Source organism: Gorilla gorilla, chromosome 8, assembly GCF_029281585.2.
Source record: "Gorilla gorilla gorilla isolate KB3781 chromosome 8, NHGRI_mGorGor1-v2.1_pri, whole genome shotgun sequence".
In the NCBI taxonomy this organism is placed as follows: Eukaryota; Metazoa; Chordata; class Mammalia; order Primates; family Hominidae; genus Gorilla; species Gorilla gorilla.
Window position 1 is genome coordinate 134,749,780 of NC_073232.2, and position 20,322 is coordinate 134,770,101.

The following is a 20,322-nucleotide window of genomic DNA, read 5'->3' on the forward strand; positions in this document are numbered from 1 at the left end:
GTCCGGCCGCACAGGCCCCGCGGTCAGGGTCCCGCGTGCGGGGTACCGGGGACAGAACCAGCGCGTGACCGGGGTCCGCGGTGCCGCAACGCCCGGGGTCTGCGCAGAGGCCCCTGCAGTCCCTGCCCGGCCCAGTCCGAGCCTCCCGGGCGGGCCCCCAGTCCGGCGATTTGCAGGAACTTTCCCGGGCGCTCCCACGCGAAGCCGCCGCAGGGCCCCCTTGCAAAGTTCCATTAGTTTGAAGGACGCGAATCTCAGCGAGATAACCTGCGGAAGGCGAATATGTGGGGCGCGCAGACGGGGAAACTGAGTCCCGCGAGAGGGCCGGCCTGTGCGCTGCCCCGCCTGCGCCCCGCCAGCACCGCCGTGCCCGGGCGCGCCCGCCCTGCCCCCTCCGCGGGCGGTCCCGGTCCAGCCGCCCGCCCTCCCGCCATCCGGCCAGCCCCCATCCCGGGCGCCGTGCCCGTCCCCAAGGCGGCTCGTCACCGCTGCGAGGCCAATGGGCTGGGCCGCGCGGCCGCGCGCACTCGCACCCGCTGCCCCCGAGGCCCTCCTGCACTCTCCCCGGCGCCGCTCTCCGGCCCTCGCCCTGTCCGCCGCCACCGCCGCCGCCGCCAGAGTCGCCATGCAGATCCCGCGCGCCGCTCTTCTCCCGCTGCTGCTGCTGCTGCTGCTGGCGGCGCCCGCCTCGGCGCAGCTGTCCCGGGCCGGCCGCTCGGCGCCTTTGGCCGCCGGGTGCCCAGACCGCTGCGAGCCGGCGCGCTGCCCGCCGCAGCCGGAGCACTGCGAGGGCGGCCGGGCCCGGGACGCGTGCGGCTGCTGCGAGGTGTGCGGCGCGCCCGAGGGCGCCGCGTGCGGCCTGCAGGAGGGCCCTTGCGGCGAGGGGCTGCAGTGCGTGGTGCCCTTCGGGGTGCCAGCCTCGGCCACGGTGCGGCGGCGCGCGCAGGCCGGCCTCTGTGTGTGCGCCAGCAGCGAGCCGGTGTGCGGCAGCGACGCCAACACCTACGCCAACCTGTGCCAGCTGCGCGCCGCCAGCCGCCGCTCCGAGAGGCTGCAGCTGCCGCCGGTCATCGTCCTGCAGCGCGGAGCCTGCGGCCAAGGTACTCCGCCGCGCTCCTGGGCAGCTCCCCACTCTCTCCATCCCAGCTCGGACCTGCTTCTGCGGGACTGGTGGGCAGGTTGAGGGGCAGCGAAGCGTTGTGGGGTGGCCAGGGCAACTCTCGGGGACAGGCAGGTGGGCCCCAGGGTGGCGGATTTCCGCGGGCTGCCTCGGAACCGAGCTTCGCGCCCAGCCCGGGGCCGGTTCTGCGCCCAGACGATGCCGGTACGCCCGGCCTGCACTCTGGGGCTCGAGACGCCGGGCGACCGGCCATGGAGTGCCCTGAGGGCAACCACACAGCGCGGGGACCCCAGGACAAATAAGAGGAATGGGGGCATAAAGGAAGGAGAGAAGTTCAGAACTGGGAATTGGCGCCTCGCAGAGCGGCTTCAGGACCACAAGAAGTCATTTCGGTTGCTTTTTCTTCTATTTACTTCCTCCGTCCCCTTTAAAATTCACTGCTTTGATCACGGGACCGCTCAGTGAAAACTGTATGTAACTCTTTTGGAAAGGAACAGTGTTTGCCGGCCCGCCCCGGAGTTTCTCCAAAAAGTCTACCCCGAGCAGGGAACGGTTTGGCACCGCTCTCGTTTCGGCGGCGTTGCTGCCTGTCTTGCTTTCCTCGTTTTGAGCCAGCCCTACAAAAATGAAAGTGGCTCCTTTTGAATAAGCTGAATCGGGCTTTGGATCACGAAATCTGCAGAGGCGGAGAAGGGACCGGGTTAGTGATGAGGAAGAAGTCTACCCCTCTGTTCCGACAGCCGCACACAGGACCTGTTCTGGCAGGGGAGATGGTGGTGATGGGGGAAGGAGTGGAATGGAGCAATGTCTAACTCTCTCGCGGGACCTTCCGGAGAGATGCTCCTCATCTTCAGGCAGAGGCCATGTGGAAAAATAATATCGAGTTCAGCGGCGGCCAGCCCCGCGTTGTAGGAACCAGACAGCGGGGCTTGGCAGTGCGCTTGGGCGCAGCCGTGCGGCTGCTGCCGGACCCCAGTGCTGCCTCCTCAACACGGGCAGTGCCAGGAGAGGGGCATAGGGGAGCACAGTGCAGAGGGACTGGTCTAGAGTTTACTTTATAGGAATATGGTTCAGTGTGACCAACTAGGGCTTAGCATAGTTTGGCTTACATGGACGGGAAGGTGCCAGAGCCGAACTGGGTGAAATTCGAGATTGTGTATTTCACCAACACAGGAGCACAGCCCTCGGGAAACTCAGCCTAGTTAGGCAGTAGAGAGTTGTTCCGGAGAGAAGTGATCCTGCAGACTCGAGAATGGGCATGATGATAGCACACGCCTGTTGAGCACCCAGTCTGTGTGCTGGGTGTGTTACCTCTGTGACCTCATTTGGTCTCACGAGGAGGGAGTTGCTCCTCTCTCTCTCTTTTTTTTTTCTTAAGAGACAGGGTCTCCCTCTGTCGCCCAAGCTGGAGTGTAGTGGTGTGATCATGGCTCACTGCAGCCTCCGACCCCTGGGCTCAATGATTCTCCTGCTTCAGCCTCCCAAGTGGCTGGGACTACAGGCGGATGCCACCACACCCAGCTTCTCATTCCTGTTTTACAGATAGCGGAACTAAGGTTGAAAAACTTGCCCAAGGTCACTCAGCTGGAATTTAAACCCAGACAGCCTCATTCAGAGGAGTCAGCCCAGCACTTAACTGCAAGGGTGTGGGAGAGGGGTCAGGTGCTGTAAATTTCCTGGTGGGCTGGACGTGCATCCCCCTCAGAGCTGGGAACAGCATACACAAAACCTAAGACTTGTTTGGAGGTGAATAGATCAGTGTGGCTGGGGAACGTTTTGGGAGGGCAGCAGGAGTGAGCCAGGCTGGTGGCCCAGAGTCCCAGGGCTGAAGAGGCTGGCTGTGTGCCCCGTGCCCTGTGCGCAGATGTCCTTGAACTGGAGCAACTCAAAGCCTAGTGTAGTGTAGGGCTGACCTAGCAGTGGAGTGCGGAATGCATCCAGGGTGGAGAGTTTAGACTGCTGCAGTAATCTGGGTGTGAGGCGACAACATTGAAAAAGCATGTTTTTGTCCAAAACAAGCCAGCTGTTACTGGTCTCGCTGTTTGTGGTCTCATTGCACGGGGTCCTGAGTTGCTGGCACCATGCGAGCCGCCTAATTTATTGCTGGTGAGGCAAGTTGCTTAACAAGTTTTGGAGTTGGCTGAGTCCCCGTGTGGAGGAAAACAGGTCCCCCATTGGCCATCGGGCTCACAGTGGGCCCCCGGTGTACCAGTGAGGGGACAGCCACAGAGGGATAAGCATGGTAGCTTTGAAAGGAGGGGGAGACAGAGTGGGTACAATGCTTTTTTTATCCCTCCCTCCTTCTTTTGCAAATATTTATTGAGCTCTGTAGGGTGTCTGACACCGTCTGCATGTTTGTCTGTCTGGCACATCGGAGGTACTTGGTACGAGTGGATTAGTGAATGAATGAATGAATGAATGAAGACAAACGGGAGGTGCTTGCGATACACAGCCATTCTGTTTTTCCTTAGTGGAAGGCACTGTTTTGCTGCGCCCCCTCTCTGGATCTCACACTCCACCCTTGACTTTTCGGAGGTGTTTCCGAGGACAGGGGCCTGGGAGCCAGCAGACTTCATTCAGTCCAAGCCAGGCTCCAGGACTCAGCAGCTGGTGCCCACGGGCAGGTCACTTGACGTCACTGTTAAATGAGGTGAATTGGCTGCCTGCTCTGGCTGGAAGATTGGTGGGAGAGTCACTTTAGCTGCCATGGATATGAGCCTTTTCTAGGGGTGCCACTTGACTAGAGGCCTGGAGTTGGAGCAAGTCATACACAGATCTGGAGACAGCTCTCGAGGCAGGAGCGGGTGCTGCAATTTCAAATATTATAAGGAGGCTTTGTCTGGGGCAGAGCATGCCAGGGGAGGAGAGGTAGAAATGTCATCAGATCAGGGGTCCCCAGGGAGGTGACTAGCACTTGGGGTCACAGTAGATCTTTGGATAGAGGAACATGTCACCATTCAAAGGAAAGCACTTTCATCTGTAAGCTGTTTATTGAATAGACCTCAGAGAACATCTCTGCTCACCGCTCTGGAAATGAAGGCAAATCACCTATTTCAGAAGTCAATGCACTGGCAGGGTTTGGATGGGAAAGTATACAATTCAGCTAGAGAACAAAGATCTGTCATCTCCGGCTCTACTGGTCAGATGATTACAAAAAAGAAAGGAATTGAAATGCTAATAGGATACTAATAATGAGGGCTAACATATATGTTGTGCTTATTCTATGCCGGGTGCATACTAATTCATTTGATCCTCCTGACAGTCCTATGAGTGAGTGCTGTAGTCTTCCCTGGGTTACAGCTGGGCAGCTAAGTCACAGAGAAGTACCTTGCTCAGGAGTGGTGGTCCCACACAACTGGATGGAGAGCCTTGTTCATAACCGCCATGCTGTGCTGTTGACAGAGCAACAGAGATTTTAAACCAACCCCAGCTAAGCCCCAGCTAATAGCTGAAATAAACAGGGCTCCAGATGGCTGTGGCTTTGAGATGGAACAGGACAGATCACAGCCTTCACTCTGCAGGCTCAGGAGCCTGAAGACAAGGTTGCCTCCAGTTGCCGTCAGTGCAGCCCTCACTAAAGAAAAGCAAAAAGAGCCGAGGGACTGTAGGAAGGCTGTTTCCAAGCCAGAGATCCAGACAAACTGCTCTTGAAGAGAGAAAGCCCTTCCAGATTCCCCCATGTCCCAAAAGACCAGCCAGGATTCCGGACCTCTGCTAAAACATGGACAAGAAGCCAGGAACGAGACCTGAAACAGACTTCCCAAACAGCAGAAGCCTCATCCATTTCTCCTGCTAGTACGTTCTCCAGGAAAGCCCACCCTACTCCATGCAGCAGCCCAGACAAGCTTGGAGGTCTGCAAGCTGCAGGGGTGCCCAGAAACTCCACCCCTGGAGGTTTTTAGGATCGCCTGCTCCTGGTCTCACCCCAGAGCCTCTGAAGGCAGAGGCTGTATGTACATACCTGGTGAAGAACCAAGGGCTTAGATGGTTGCTTTACTTCTTGGAGCCCTGGAATGTTTGTAAATTTTACTTTTTTTTTTGAGACAGCATCTCGCTCTGTCGCCTAGGCTGGAGTGCAGTGGCGCAATCTTGGCTCACTGCAAGCTCCACCTCCCGGGTTCATGCCATTCTCCTGCCTTAGCCTCCCGAATAGCTGGGACTACAGGCGCCCGCCACCACGCCCAGCTAATTTTTTTGTATTTTTTGGTAGAGAAGGGGTTTCACCGTGTTAGCCAGGATGGTCTCCATCTCCTGACCTCGTGATCCGCACGCTTTGGCCTCCCAAAGTGCTGGGATTACAGGAGTGAGCCACTGCACCCGTGCCAAAATGTACTTTATTTAGGTGATTCTTTCATGGGAACCTCAAACAAGCAATCATTGCTAGCTGAGTGCCGACCCTGTACTGAGCTCTGGGGAGACAGGGTTGAATAAAACAAAGTCACTGCCCACAGGTAACTTATATTCAATACAATGGGGGAAAATACAATCACTGCTTCCCTGGGGTTGCATTTTTCCATTGTTAAAGTGGGCAGTTTGCTAGAGAGTCATTTCCACTATTGGCAATTCAAATACACCTTTTGTCAGTTAAAAAACAAGTGTGCCAGGGACCTGAGCTTCATCTTAGGGCAGGGTGGGTGGAAACATTTGTGAGTCTCCAGCTTTTAGTCACCCGAAACTTGGAAACTTGGAGGTCTTTTGAGCAGTTTATGAGTCTCTGCCTGCTCTGGTCGGCTGCCTTCTTTTATTGCTCTGTTGGTTTTGCTAAAGAGTTAAAATATTAAGGCTTCATAAAATTAGGAAGTTAACAAGCTCAAAAATCAAGTGTTTGAGTTACTTCATTCCACTGACAGAGCTGTAAATGGGTTGCATTGGAACTTAAAATAACTGCATTGAGTAAGTGATGGTGGCGGGCACCATGAGCTAACTGTGGTCAGAAGCCTGATGGCCTCCGCTTTGGGGCTGGATTCTCCGTTTGGAGCTGTGTGATCCTGGATGAGTTTCATGCCTTGGATTCAGAAATCAGACTTTCCATGAGCTTATATTTCAAGTGAATAAATAGCTCTGGTCAGGCTTAATTTGAAGAAGAAGTAAGCTTGGCAGTGGGTGAGGGTTCCTTGGAAGGCCAACTGGGGCGGAGGGGCTGAGGGCAAGCGGCTCTGGCCCTTCCTGGGGTGTTACCTGACCAGGTAATGGCTCCCTCGACCTCTCGGAGCCTCGGCAGTGAGGGGATTGGGCCAGTTGATCTCTGAGGCTCCTTTTAACTAGAGTGGTCTGGGATTTTTGTAAGAAAACAAGTCTCTGAGGAGGTTGTGGTCACCTCATTCCTAATTTAAAGGCTGGGGAGGCTTCCTTATGAGCTACTTCTTTTTCCTAAATTATTGATGGTTAAAGCCGAGGCTGGCATTGAATGGATGTGATCCATCTTGAGCCTGGTTGCTTTGTGTTTCAGCTTTGTACTGGCTGCTGAAGTCCCTGGGAGACCACAGGGGTGACATGTTCATCCCCAAGAGATGAGCTTCCACGAGACTCATACCCCTTGCTCCTTCACTGGGGCTCCAAGGCCTTTGGGTCATCTGAAGTGAGATACCCTTGTGTCATTTCATCTTTTCCTTCTCCACCTTCTCTGCCGTTAAAAAAAAAAAGAAGAAGAAAGGAAAGAAAAATGCTATTAATAGAGAAACCGAGAAGTGTAGCCATTCTGAATGTGTTTCCAAAAGGCTCCTGGAAGTGGCATGGAAGTTAGAGTGATTCAGCACTACTTGGTGACGTGTGCCTAGAACCACAGGGGGACATTAGCCAGGACAACACGCCTCAGGACAGAAGTAAGTGGCTGCGAAGAGGCATGTCCATCACTGCCGGAAAGGTGCAGAGTTCAGTTTTTGGAGTCAGTGCTGAGAGTTCCATTTCTAAATTCATTCAGAGCATTTATTTAACACCTACTGTGTGCTCAGAAGTGTATCAGGTATGGGGACTCAGAGGTAAGGACTGGTGGCTCCTGATCTCAAGGTACTCGTGGTAGATAGTATGATGCTCAGCTTAAGGGCTGGGCTTCTGAAGTCGGATTGCCATTTTCTGGATGTGTGGCGTTTCTTGGGTGACTTCATCTCTAAGTCTCAGTTTCCCCATCAGTAAGATAAGAGAAGTAATAGCAGATACATACGTAGCTCTTAGGGCATTGCAGAATGGAAGGACCTCCTTATATGAAACGCAAAGCACTGTGCCTGATGCATTGCTAGAACTCAGGCAATATTAGCATGTTGTCATTGTCATCATCATCATCATCATCATCATCATCATCATCTTCAAGGCACTGACAAAGGAGTCAGCTGTGTGGGAGGAGTGCTGGGACACTCTTGTCTCCCTGGGGATGAGGTGGGTGGGTGGGTTAGGAAATCTTCACAGAGAAGGAGGGTGATGTGAGACTTCTGTCCGGGAGCTGACTCGGAATTTGCCATCTAATATGTTGGAAAAGGTTCTCTGGGCAGAGGTATCCAAAGTCGCTTTGCCTGTCACCCTCTGAGGTCCCAGTTGTTGCCTATATCATGTGACCAGTGTGTGGCTTCTCTTGAATTAAGAGCTGCATGTCTGGACTGCCTGGGATTTTACAGATGTCATCTCGTTAACTCTCCCTGGAGCTTGTGACACCCAGGAGATGGCAGTTTATAGAAGCCCTGGCACCTTCTTGAATGATGCTTGGTTTGGTTTCCATGCACTGAGAATTCCTCACAAGGAAAGATTTGTCACATCTTAAGGAAGGAAAAAAAGGCAAATTTGGGAGTCCATGGATACCCTATTATTTTAGATTCCAGGACAAATTGTCGAATAAGCACGTTTCATAAAAACAATCCTCCGCAGCATCCCGTGACAGCAGCTGGTCCCTTGCCACAGGATAATTATGTCTCCTTGTGCACACAAAAGTCTCCGAGGGCATATTGTTGTGGCTGGAGTTTCTGATAATTTCCAAATTGAACAACCTTAGTCCTAATGAGTCAGAGGCTTGTGCAATATTTTCAGACCTCAGGAACATCTTTTTCATTAGTTGTGCAATAAAGATGGTAGGCCTATCTCTGTGATGAGCTGTTTTTTTTTCTCAAAGTTTGATGAGATTCGCCGTAGAATTCCTTCTCACATAGTCTTGGGCAAGATTTTACCCGATCTTCCAACACATGAGTCATCTCATATCCTGTGACTAAGAAGAGCTGTCTCTTTGGTGCCAGTTTTCTAAGCGCAGTCACCACTTGATGGAGACGGATGGACACAGTTGGGATTGCCCAGGCAGATGGGCAATCTTGCCAGCTAGACATAGGGGAGGGAAGCCTCAATGTTCAGTGGTCACATCTGCTTTTCTGTGGCACAGAGTGAGCTATACAGGAATATTGTATTCTCCAGGACAGTTAGGGCAGTGGGAAATGTCACCAAACAGAACAGTGACCCAAAGAGCCACTGCCACTGGGTGCTCTGTGGGAGCTGGGCACTGTGCTCATTGTGTTATGGGCCTTGCTTTGTTCTTACCTTGTAGCCACCCAGAGAGGCAGGGCATTATCCTTGCTTCCTAGCTGAGGCTACAGAAGAGGCTCCTAGAGGTTAGCTGTAACTTGTCCAAGGCCAGCCAGTGCAAGGAGGCAGAGCCAGGATTTGAGCCCATGTCTGTTTCACTCCCAAACTATTCTTCAGATTTCTTTAAGTCAAGTGTTATTTAGAAATGTTTTGTTTATTCATCAAATATTTGGTGGGTGTTTCCAGCTATCTTTCTGTTATTAATTTCTAGTTTAATTCCATTGTGGGCTGAGAATATATTTTGTATGATTTCTATTCTATTACATTTGTTAGGGTGTATTTTCTGGTCTAGAATGTGGTCTGTCTTGGTGAGTGTTCCCTGTGTGCTTGAGAGGAATGTGTGTTCTGTCACTGTTGAATGGAGTGTTCTATAAATGTTACTTAGGTCTAGTGGATTGATAGTGCCGTTCAGGTCAACTGTATCCTTCCTGATTTTCTGCCTACTGATCTATCAATTCCTGAAAGAGAAGTGTTGACGTCTCCTGAGTCTATTCTGAAACACTGAATTGCGGTCTCCATGATGAACCACTAGAGTTAGAAAACCTGGGTCCTAGCCCCATTTGGGCCTTTGGGATAACTCCCTTCCGCCTCAGTTTCCTCATCTACAACAGGGGGACAATGATGCTGCCCAGGAGACATCAGCTGGATACTGTGAAAGTCCAGTGGCATAAGGGGTATGGAGGAGCTTCGTCAACTCCTAAAGCTTCAATGCTAGGAATCCTAAAGCATTGAAATCCAATGATATAAGGAATATGAAGGAGTTTTGTCAATTCCTAATGCTTCAGTGCTAGGAATCCTAAAGCATTAAAGTCCAATGATATAAGGAGTATGAAGGAGCTTTGTCAACTCCTAAAGCTTCAATGCTAGGAATCCTAAAGCATTGAAGTCCAATGATATAAGGAATATGAAGGAGTTTTATCAACTCCCAATGCTTCAGTGCTAGGAATCCTAAAGCACTGAAGTCCAATGATACAAGGAATATGAAGGAGCTTTGTCAACTCCTAAAGCTTCAGTGCTTTAGGAGTCCTAAAGCATTGAAGCTGTAAGAGATTAGGACCTCTAGTTGGCAATTCCAGACTCTTCCAGGACTCCTGATAGAGCCAACACCAAGAATAGTGAAGCCGGAAGGATGGAAATAGTAAAATGCCTCCTGGGTGTCAAAGCATGGGTCTCCTCTGGGCATGTTCTCTTGTCGTACTGAGACATGATAGCTCTTGGCCAAAGTGACTGAACTTGACCCTCTGTTTCAGGAAGGCCAAATGCAGGGTTCACTACCATCATGTCCAAGGGCAGATGCTTTGGTCCAGAACATCAGCATCCCAATCATTATACCAAGCAAACAGCCGTCTCTGCCTGCACTGTGGAGAGCACACGCTCCTCCTGGGGTGGCCTGCATCCTGTGTTCTTCTCAGGCCGACTTTCTGTTTAACGTTTGCTGGTCAGGAAATGGCCTGAGCTGAGGTTCTTCAGATCCCAGTCTGACCTTTCTCCACCAGCATTTGTGGCTCTGAAAAATATAGCCCAGTGTGGTTTAGCCCCACTGGATGAAACCCAGTAGGAAAAGTCTGATAATAGCAGAAGACGCACAGGAGGAAGAGTGAGGATTTGAGAGCATCTGGGAAGGACCATGTGCCTGGATATCGTTCTGTCTGTGGGATTCTGTGACACTTGTCATTTACAGTCTGTTCCCTTGGAATTCTCATCGTTGGCCAAACATATAGTCCTTCTGTCCTCTGAAAAATATCATTCTGCTCCGACCTTTCACACCCATCTCTGACCACATCAACTCCCTGTTTGCATGCATCTTGTGGATGAAGGACACCACTTTACCTGTAAAGACACTGGTGGCTTCCCAAAGCCACCAACTGACTTGTAGAGAAGACAGAATCCCAGAGTATGAAACCTGAGGGTGAAGGGTCCTGGCAGGTCCTAGAGCTCAACCCTTCACTTCACAGGTGGGGAAACTGAGGGAGCCAATGGGAACATGACTCTCACAAGCTGCACAGCTCATCTGTAGGGGCCAGTGTGGAGTCTGTTTGTCCTGAGACCCAGGGCTGAGCCTTTGAGCCCTCCGCATCTCAGCCGCATCCTCCTGTTGGAGCAGTTAGGTGTTTGGGAGAGGCCACGGTCCATGCTTATGGTTTTCCTGTAACGCTGGAGAAACAGGCCTTGTTCCCTTAGTCTCTCTAATCAAAATGAGGTTGCAGAAAACCCTTCTCCCTACTTCTCCCTAAAATAATTTCCTTGGGTTAGAAGATGACTAAAAGACTATTCATCCGATGACTGATGTCTCCCTTCAAGAGTTATAAGCACATATAAATGCCTTTGAATGGTAATTATAATAATTTTGCTGAAGGGAAAATATCAGTATAAATATCATGGTGGACGCATGGAATGAGGACTGAGATGCTTTCATGTCTTTTCAGCTGTGGTTAGATTTTCTTTGAGCAGAATATACAAGTTTTTCCTCTCCTAGCATAAAGACTCTTTTTTTTTTGTATCTTTTCTCTCTACTTTTTAGACATGATGGAAAATACATTTATACATTTGATGACATATTGTACTATCTCAATTGTTTAAAATTATAAATGTAATTTAATCCTATGAAAAATTAAGAAAAGAAGATTGATATTTCACCATCACCATCTCCCCAGAAATATCATTTCTTTATTACTATTATTATTATTATTATTATTTTGAGACAGAGTCTTGCTCCGTCACCCAGGCTGGAGTCAGGGGCACGATCTTGACTCACTGCAACCTCCACCTCCTGGGTTCAAGCAGTTCTCATGCCTCAGCCTCCTCAGTAGCTGGGATTACAGGCCTGCACCACCACACCCAGCTACCTTTTATATTTTTAAGTAGAGACAGTTTTGTCATGTTGGCCAGACTGGTCTCGAACTCCTGGCCTCAAGTGATTGGCCTGCTTCAGCCTCCCAAAGTGTGGGGATTACAGGCATGAGCTACCATGCCTGGCCTAATTCCATCATTTCTGTCCCAAGTGTTGCCACCGTTTGGTTAACTGTTCCCCTGTTCACATCCATTTGGGCCAAGGTTGCAATGTTAAACAATCCTGAGATGGACATTTTCATGTTTATGGCTATTTCTGTATCTAGGGTCATTCTCTTAGGAGAGGTACTAAGCAGTACAAAAACTGGGAAGAAGGATATGGAATTTTTATGGATCTGGTATAAATTGCCAAATTATTTTCTAGAAGGGTTGTAGCCATATTTGTTGCCATCAGCTCTAGAATTTCAACCTCGTAAGTCACTGAAAGAAATTCTCCCAAAAGCAATCCTTCAGGAATAATGGAAGAAGATGGTGCCAAACCCCAGCCATTCTGCTCACTGTTAGATTCCTTTTTTGGTCTTACAGGTTACTTTTATTCTCAGGTTGATGGCTCTTAGAGTTGAGCAATGTTTGGGGTAGAATAACGAGCACTTTTAAAACTTGGTTCTACCTGGGGAAGGGGTGAGTTGTGATCACAGACAGTCTCACCTGGGAGGGGCTTGGGTGGTTGTCGGCTTGTCCTTCTAACACTCGTGTCTCAGGCGAGCAGCCTGGGACCAGTGAGGTGACCTGAAGGCTGGAGGTCACAAGCTAGGAGGCGACAGAGAACCCAGGTCTCAGGAAGCCCAGCCCAGAGCTCGCTGCACTGAGCCTCTCGGATGCCAGCTCTGTCCAGGATGCGGGAGGAGGCCAGACTGATTTGGTCTGTTTTGAAAAGTGATGAAAATATTTATTCAAATGTTTTGTACTCATAGGCAGAAGTACAACAGGAGCTGCATATACAAAATTATTTTCTAGTAGTCACATTAAAAAAGTAAAAAGAAAGAACACGATTATTTTTCTTTTTAAAACAGCTTTATTGAGAGATAATTTACATACTATAAAATTTACCCCTTTAAAGTGTACAATTTGCTGTTCTTATATATTCACAATCATGCACGTATCACTACCAGCTCCAGGACACTTTCATCACCGTAAAAAGAAACCCCGTATCCATTAGTAGCCACCCCATACTTCTCCTCTGCCCAGCCGTAGGAAACCACCGGTTCATTTTCTATTTCTATGAATTTGCTTATTCTGGACATTTCATATAAATGGAATCAAAGAATACGTAACTGGCTTCTGTCTCTTAGCATAATGTTTTCAAGGTTGTCCACATTGTAGCATGGATCATTATTTCATTCCATTTTATGATTAAAAATATGCCTTTTAATGGATACAGGGAGACCAGACGTCTGTTTTATCTCCCCTCCCTGATGGGGAATCCTAATTTCAGCCTGGAAAGTCACTGCGAAAGTCTAAACTGCAGAGGTGATACTGTTTCCACTGGAAGAAACTGTAGCACCTGACTCAGGAAGCCAGCACTAAAACCAAGAATATTCTATATGGATGGGGATTACGCACTGAAAGGAAAACATGAGGAAATGCACTTTTCAGATTTATTAGATCATAGAACTTTTTTGGAGCTGGAAAGGATGTCGGAAACCGTCTAGCCTACCCCCTCATCTTACCACTGAGGTAACTGAGGCCCAGGAAGGGGAAGTGGCTTGTTTTGGGTCCGGGACCACTCTTCATTTCTTATTTGAGCCAAAGCTTCCTTCTGGCGTCTGTGTCTGTTTCACAAGTTCCCCTTGCATGGGGGCTGGGTACTGCTTGGAAGAACTGGCTTCTTCCTTGATACAGGGGCTCGTTCACCATCACCTCCCTCCCTCACGTCTCTTCTGCCTCTCTGCAGCCTCAGGCCCTCCTCCTGCACCAGGGGGACAGACTCAACCCGGGTGGGCACTGCCTCCCAGTCCGTGGCCAGAGGCTGGAGGGCTAGGGAGACTGAACAGCCCCGGCAGCTCCAGACATAACAACCTATGTTGAGGAGTCAGCGCAGGAAGCGAACCCAGCTGAGAAATCTGCGAAGGTCAGGACCGGAGCCAGACGCTTATCAAGAGCAAAGTTAATGGTGTTTTTGTGAACCGAGCAGTCAGCTGTTTCCCCGAAGATAATAATAGACACATCATGTTGGGCATTCAGGAGGCATCTGAAAAAAAAATTGTGCAGTGGAATTGATTGGAAGCTTTTCCCTAATACATAAAATAGGCCAGAAAAGACTATCAAATGTAACAGCACCGATCAAACCCAATAGATCAAGCAAGGACTGAAAAACACAATTTTCTTTTTCTTTTTTTTTTTGCCAGTGAGTCTGAAAAGTGATTTTCAATGACAGGCGCCTTTAAACATAGACAACATAAACAACAACATAGTTGTTCTGGAAAAGGCATCTTTTCCCAGTAAAGCCAAAGATGCAGATCTAGGCTGTGCTTGTGACTGACAGCACAGTGAGGGGTTCACAGCCAGCTGGCCAGGTGCCCCCCCGAAAGCACATTTCGAATCTACTCTATTTGAGAGAGACTGCCTTAGCCTTGTTTGGGTAAGTCTTCCTCCTTCACTTCACCTGCCACAGACTTTTCCAGGCACCATCTGCTGTAGTCTTGGCCCAGCCCCTGCAACAGTTACTGCTCAAGGCACCCGGGACATGCAGGACGGGGGAGCAGCCTGAGGTCTGGCGTCCGGCGAGCTTTTCCCACTTGGAGCCGTCTGGGAGACTGTCCCGGAAAGAGAGGGGCTGCCAACACTTGGAAGTGCCAATGTGTGCTGAAAGTCGAGGCCAGGCTCCCGGCTCCCCCGCCTCTTCCTCCTTGATTCATTAAAAGGAAAGAAAGAGGCCACACGAAACTCTCCTGAATTTCATTTCTTTGTTTCTATACAAAAGACAGAGCGTGGTCATTCATCATTCAGATTTTAGCCTTTTTAAACAAATAATAATTCCTGCTTATGAATTCAGTGTATTTTAACAAGAGTAGGTCTGAGGGCCATTGGCCGTGTCTTTCCTTAGATTTGCAGACAGTGGCCCTGATGGTGCATAGGGTTTCAGGTTTCCTTTAGACCTCAGCTGGCTGCCTGGGCCACCACTTAGCAATGCCATTGTCCTTCCTGTGCATTTTCTTTGCAGAATTCGAGGAAATCCAGTCGCACAGGCCCCTCTATGCCCATGTCCCCGGCGCCCTGGAATGTGCAGTACCAGCAGCAGCAATTAGAATGGGGGTCTGGTTTCCTGGAATGTGCAAGGTCTCGCTTCTGTTTCTGCTGCCTCCGTGCCCCAGACCAGTGCTGGGCCGGGCTCTGGGCTGGAGCCGTGGCTGACAAGTTTCCTTGGAATTTAATGGAGCGGGCCAGACAGCATGCAGCCACTCAAACTGAAAACTTGGGAAAGAAATGAGTGTTGTGGGGCAGCTTTGCTGCATTCACTGGGTCATATATGCTGCTTTTTCTTTTCCTCAGGCAACCCCTCTTGCAGACAGGAGGCCCCATCCCCTTTCGCTTCATGCCTCATTGGCCATTAGGAACCTTTTAAAACTGATTTATCTCCTGACCCTCTGACAGAACATAGTCCAAGTTCCCTGGAGGAGGAGGAAGCGCTCTGTGTTTCTCTGCAGTTCACGGCTCATTTAAATGCAGCCCACGTGCTGTCTTTCCCCACTCCTCTGCCTGCTCCCGTTGTGCTTCTCATGATCATTCTCAAATTCAGCGAGAAACCTCACAAAGGGAGCTTTTCTTAGGGAAGAGTCATCCTTGGCCTCCCGAACGTGGACCAGCCCCTCTCCCCAGCTGCACAGCATCAGGTTAGTTAACCACCTGCCTCCATCTGGGTCCTGTCTGGACAGGCCTACTCACACCTGCTGCAGACGTCCAACTTGCCCTCAGGTGCCTGTGGCTCGTCCAGAGGGGTGGAGCCCACATTCCAGTCCTGACAGGTAAAGTTCAGTGGTGGGGACCCTGCATTTAGTGTAAAGATCAATATTCCAGGTCCTCTCTTCCTGCCACCCAGCGACTGACCGTTTGCAGGCACTCGGTCCCAGTTGTCCTGGGCCTGCAGCCCTTGCATTCTCTCTGCTTTGTCTCTGCTATTGCACCCCTGCCCCATCAGAAATGCAGGTGGGGGGGCCTTCCGCTGGGACAGTGAGAGGCTGGGTAGTAAGAGGAGCGCTAGAGGGGTGGTTGAGCTTGTATCCAGCCCTGACTGCATTTGCTCTCCCCCGCCTCTCTGTAAAGGTGCTGAGCTGTGAGTGGAACCAAGTGGATGAGAGTGGCCTTGGGCACCTGCCGATAAGTTTCCCGGTGTGTCTTCTCCTCCTGGGAGTCCTATCTGGATTTGGGTCTGGATTTATTTATTCAGCAAGTAGCCTCTTTATAGTTACTTTTTTTTTTTTTTTTTTTTGAGATGGAGTCTCACTTTGTCACCCAGGCTGGAGTGCATTGGTGCAATCTTGTCTCACTGCAAGCTCCGCCTTCCGGGGTCACGCCATTCTCCTGCCTCAGCCTCCCGAGTAGCTGGGACCACAGGCGCCCGCCACCATGCCTGGCTAATTTTTTTGTATTTTTAGTAGAGACTGGGTTTCACTGTGTTAGCCAGGACGGTCTCGATCTCCTGACCTCGTGATCTGCCCTCCTCGGCCTCCCAAAGTGCTGGGATTACAGGTGTGAGCCACCATGCCTGGCCTGTAGTTACTTTTAATTTAGCCATGCTCGGGGCTGAAGGGGATGCCAAAGAAATATAAGATGAGCCCCTCAGACGGCTAAAGATGAAGATGAGGCCTCCAGCATGTACCTCCCACATACACCCCAGGAAATTCTGGGTGTCACTGGATTCTGGACCTCCCAAAAGCTGCTGGCACCTGGAGGATGGGGCCCCGAGGCTGGACCTCACTCCTGCTGGGTTGCTGGACTGGGAAAGTACTGATGGCAGCTGAGGAGTGTGTCCCAGACTTCACTGAGCCATTCCCAAAGATTATTCCAAGTTCTCCTGACACTGCACTAGAGGCCTGCTGTGCTGGCGTTCTTTATTTACAGTTTCTGACTGGGGTCTAGCAGCCCTGCCAGAGAGAGCGGCAGTGTGTCTGCAGGCGACCAGGAGAAATGTCTCAGGCTTTAGAGCAGGACTTTGAGCATATAGCCGTGGGGGCCCAGCAGGCTGTCTCCTGCACGGTTACTTCTCCTTGTCCTTACATGGTTGAGAGGTTGCTGGCCCTTCAAGTGAGGATGGGACATGCTATCCATTGGCCTTAATTTCCAACCTCTGCATGATGCATTTTATGCTCCTGCCTTTGAAAGAACTTTTATTTTCTTGTCATTTATGCCCAGACCCACATGGCAGAAGGAAGGGAGGCTAGGACAGGGGAGGCGGATAAGCTGCCGCTGACGGACCTGCCCAGTTTCTTAGCTCATCGCGGCCTCCATCCTGGTGAGCAGACACTGGCCCAATCCAGCCATATTTTTGGCTGAGTTTGTCTTCACATCTCATCCTTAACCCTGAATCCTGGCCATAGTTGGTACTGGGTTGTATTCTTATTTGTAATCTTTAAAGTAGGAATACCTTTGCTGGTAGTTAAAGTGGAAGAAATCAGGCGAAGAATCACAAGTGATTTGCAAACTGGAAGAGACATTAGAATGTAAATGTGAGGAAGCGTCAGCATGAGGGGCTTGCCTGGGCTGCACAGCTTGCCTTGGCTGAGTATGCACTGTTCTGGCATTGCAGAGAGGATGGGTACCTTGCCTCCCTGCAGGTGGGGGACTGTATCAGCCCCCGCAGACTGCTCCTGGGCTCCTGAGTTTGACAGACTTTTTTTTTTTTTTTTTTTTTTTTTGAGACGGAGTCTCACTCTGTTGCCCAGGCTGGAGTGCAGCGGTGCGATCTCGGCTCACTGCAAGCTCCGCCTCCTGGGTTCACGCCATTCTCCTGCCTCAGCCTCCCTCGTAGCTGGGACTACAGGCGCCCGCCACCACGCCCGGCTAATTTTTTGTATTTTTAGTAGAGACGGGGTTTCACCGTGTTAGCCAGGATGGTCTTGATTTCCTGACCTCGTGATCTGCCTGCCTCGGCCTCCCAAAGTGCTGGGATTACAGGCGTGAGCCACTGTGCCCGGCCGAGTTTGACCAAATTAAGGCAGCATCTCCAGTAGCACCTGAGCAGCTCCTGAGATGCTTTTCTGTGCTAAATCTGGATTTGGGGTATTAAATCAAATGAATTTGAAATGCAGGCACAGCTGGCCCCATGGGCATGGACCTGTGCAGTCACACCTTGCCCCGTGTTCAGAAGGGTGCCGCACCTGTTTTAATGCTCTGCTGTTGCTCTCTTGAGATTCTTAACAATTTTTGAACAAAGGGCCCCACATACTCATTTTGTACTGGGTACTGCATATTATGTAGCTAGTCTTGAATCTAGGACAGTGCATTAAAATGCCATTGATTGGATCAATCTGCTCTTGCAACTGATTTGAATTTTGGGAACATGCTGTTTCCTGTGAATAAAGGAGGATTCATTTCTTTTCCCTCGAATACACTGCGTTCTGTTTTCCAAATTAGCTCTACGTATCAACTCAGCTGAGAAATTGGAAGGGGGGATTGTTCTGGCTGGAAGGGAAGGTTAGATTGTTAATCCTGCGTCCTGGCCCTGATCTCACCGAGTGTGAAGCATGTTCCCACAATGGTGTGGGCTGCGGGGGGCTGGAGGCTGGCTGAGAAGGTGGGGACCAAGGAGGGAGGCTAGCCTGGGAGCCAGACAGGTGGGGTTAGGCTCTTGCTTTTGCCACTCGCCAGCTCTGAGGTTTTGGGCAACATGATTTAATTCTCTGATCCTTGTTTTTTTCATCTTTCTGTAGACTGGTGATAAGATGCACCCTGCAGGCTTGCAGGCTTGCAGGAATAATTAGAGGTAACATTTGTGCCTATTATTGGGCTTGACATATAGTAGATGCTCTACAATAAATAGATCCTATTATTCTTATTGATAATATTATTTTATTGCTAACATTGAAGGTTGGGTGGGATTTGACTAGCTGGAGGTGAGGAGAATGAGATCATCCAGGCCGGAAGGAAAGGAGACATGAATGCAGGGGGATGGGGTGGAGCACTTTGGAGGTGTGGGGAGAGGTCTGCAGGGTGGGAGTTGTGCATTAAGGAGTCGTGGGGAGAGTGGAGGAATCAGTGCCACATGGCGAATGAGAGGGGATCGTGGGCCCGAGGAGATGGAGATGGCTGCGGGGATCCTGCAGGAAGTTTATGTGCCCCAAAGTGGCATTATCAGTTAGGGGGAGACACTGAAGACAGAGGTGAGGCCTGCCTGAATTAGCGTAGAGTGGGATTCTTGGAAGCTTCAGAAGCTTGAGAAGAGCCACTTGGAGGTGTTGAAATGCACCCGGGAGGGATGTGGGGACCCAGCTCTGGGCTGAGAGCTGGGAGACGGAAACGCAGGTGGCCTTGGCCTTGAAGATGGGACATGATATTTAGTGCTTTATGTGCAATCTCACCTAGGACTCCCAAGCCCTGTGGAGTAGGTGATATTAGCTCCGTGTTACAGAAAGGGAGATTGAGGCTGAAGCAGGGACATTCATGGTCTGAAGTCACACAGCTGTACGGGGCAGAAGTGGGCATGGAGGCATTAACTTAGAGCCGAAAGGTGTGACCTTTCTTAGTGTGGCTGGCCCCACGGGGAACGTGTGTGGGTTGGAGTACAACTTGGTGTTCCTACCCATCCCAGATGCTCTGTGTTTGTGAACCCCAGTTGCCACATCAGGGCGGGCGAGGGCAGGAAGCTCTGCAGGGAGAAGGGACAAGGGACAGAGCCAAGAACAGGGGCAGTGCCCCAGGGTCCTGCAGGGGCAATGAAGGGGGTTGGCACACCTAGGTTAGTTGCTGGCCAGTGTGGGGAGAGAGCTGGCCTGGGAGTCTAATGGGAATGCCAGGGAAAGCTGCCTTGGTCCCCTGAAGTGAAGCCCCCATGCTGGCCATGGAGTGTTGGTGACTGAGGGTCCCTGCTAGTTGTCTGGCCGAGGCAGCATGTCCTATAGGCATAGCTCTGGTGTCCTGCTGGCGTGGCGTGAGTGCCCCTCATGCTGGGAGCCAGCCCTGTGCTCTGGAGGGAGGCGGTGGGAGGACAAGGGACAGTGGGACCTGCCACCTGAGCAGGAATTGGCACCTTCTCCCACTGGCAGGTCCAGGTTTTATGGAATCTGAAACTTGTACAATTCAGGATACCCTCTTAAAGAAAAACACCCCTCAAAATTATGAATATAACATTAGGTATGAAACTGTTATTGATATAGATTGAAAAAAGAAAATGCCCAAAATGACAAACTTCAGAAAATAGACAAATACTACAAACATCACAAAATCAGAAAAATAAGATTAAAAAAAGGTAACTGCTGAACACTCCGTCATCTTGAAAATGCCCCTCTCTCCTCCTCTATTTTTTGGCTGTGAACTCTTTGCTCACCTTTTCATGTGACAATGCTTTTGTAATATTTCCTACAGAGAAAATAGAATAATTTATTATTACTTTTATTGTTTTTGGATTATTATTATGATCAATTCAATATTTTTCTACTACCCACACACTCACTGTCTTCTGTCTAACCTCTGGCCTGCACCAGGGGAACCAGGAGGTTCCCCTGCCATAGGGTGTCCCTGGAGACCACACATATAGCAGGATAGATATAGCAATTTAACTAGACACAGAAGGGACTTCAAAGCACACAAATATGTCTCATTTAACCTGAACAAAATGATTATCCAGTTTTACTTTTCCC

General features: G+C 50.3%; 1 protein-coding gene across 1 annotated transcript in view; it reads left to right on the plus strand.

The window, feature by feature from the left end:
- The first annotated feature begins 416 nt into the window (after positions 1-416).
- The window catches only part of HTRA1 (HtrA serine peptidase 1), a 53,693-nt gene continuing 33,787 nt past the window's right edge, over positions 417-20,322 (plus strand). The window contains exon 1 of the mRNA XM_004050214.3: positions 417-1,100. Within this exon, the coding sequence (XP_004050262.2) occupies positions 500-1,100 (601 nt within the window). The 5' untranslated portion in view covers positions 417-499. The remainder of the gene's footprint in view (positions 1,101-20,322) is intronic.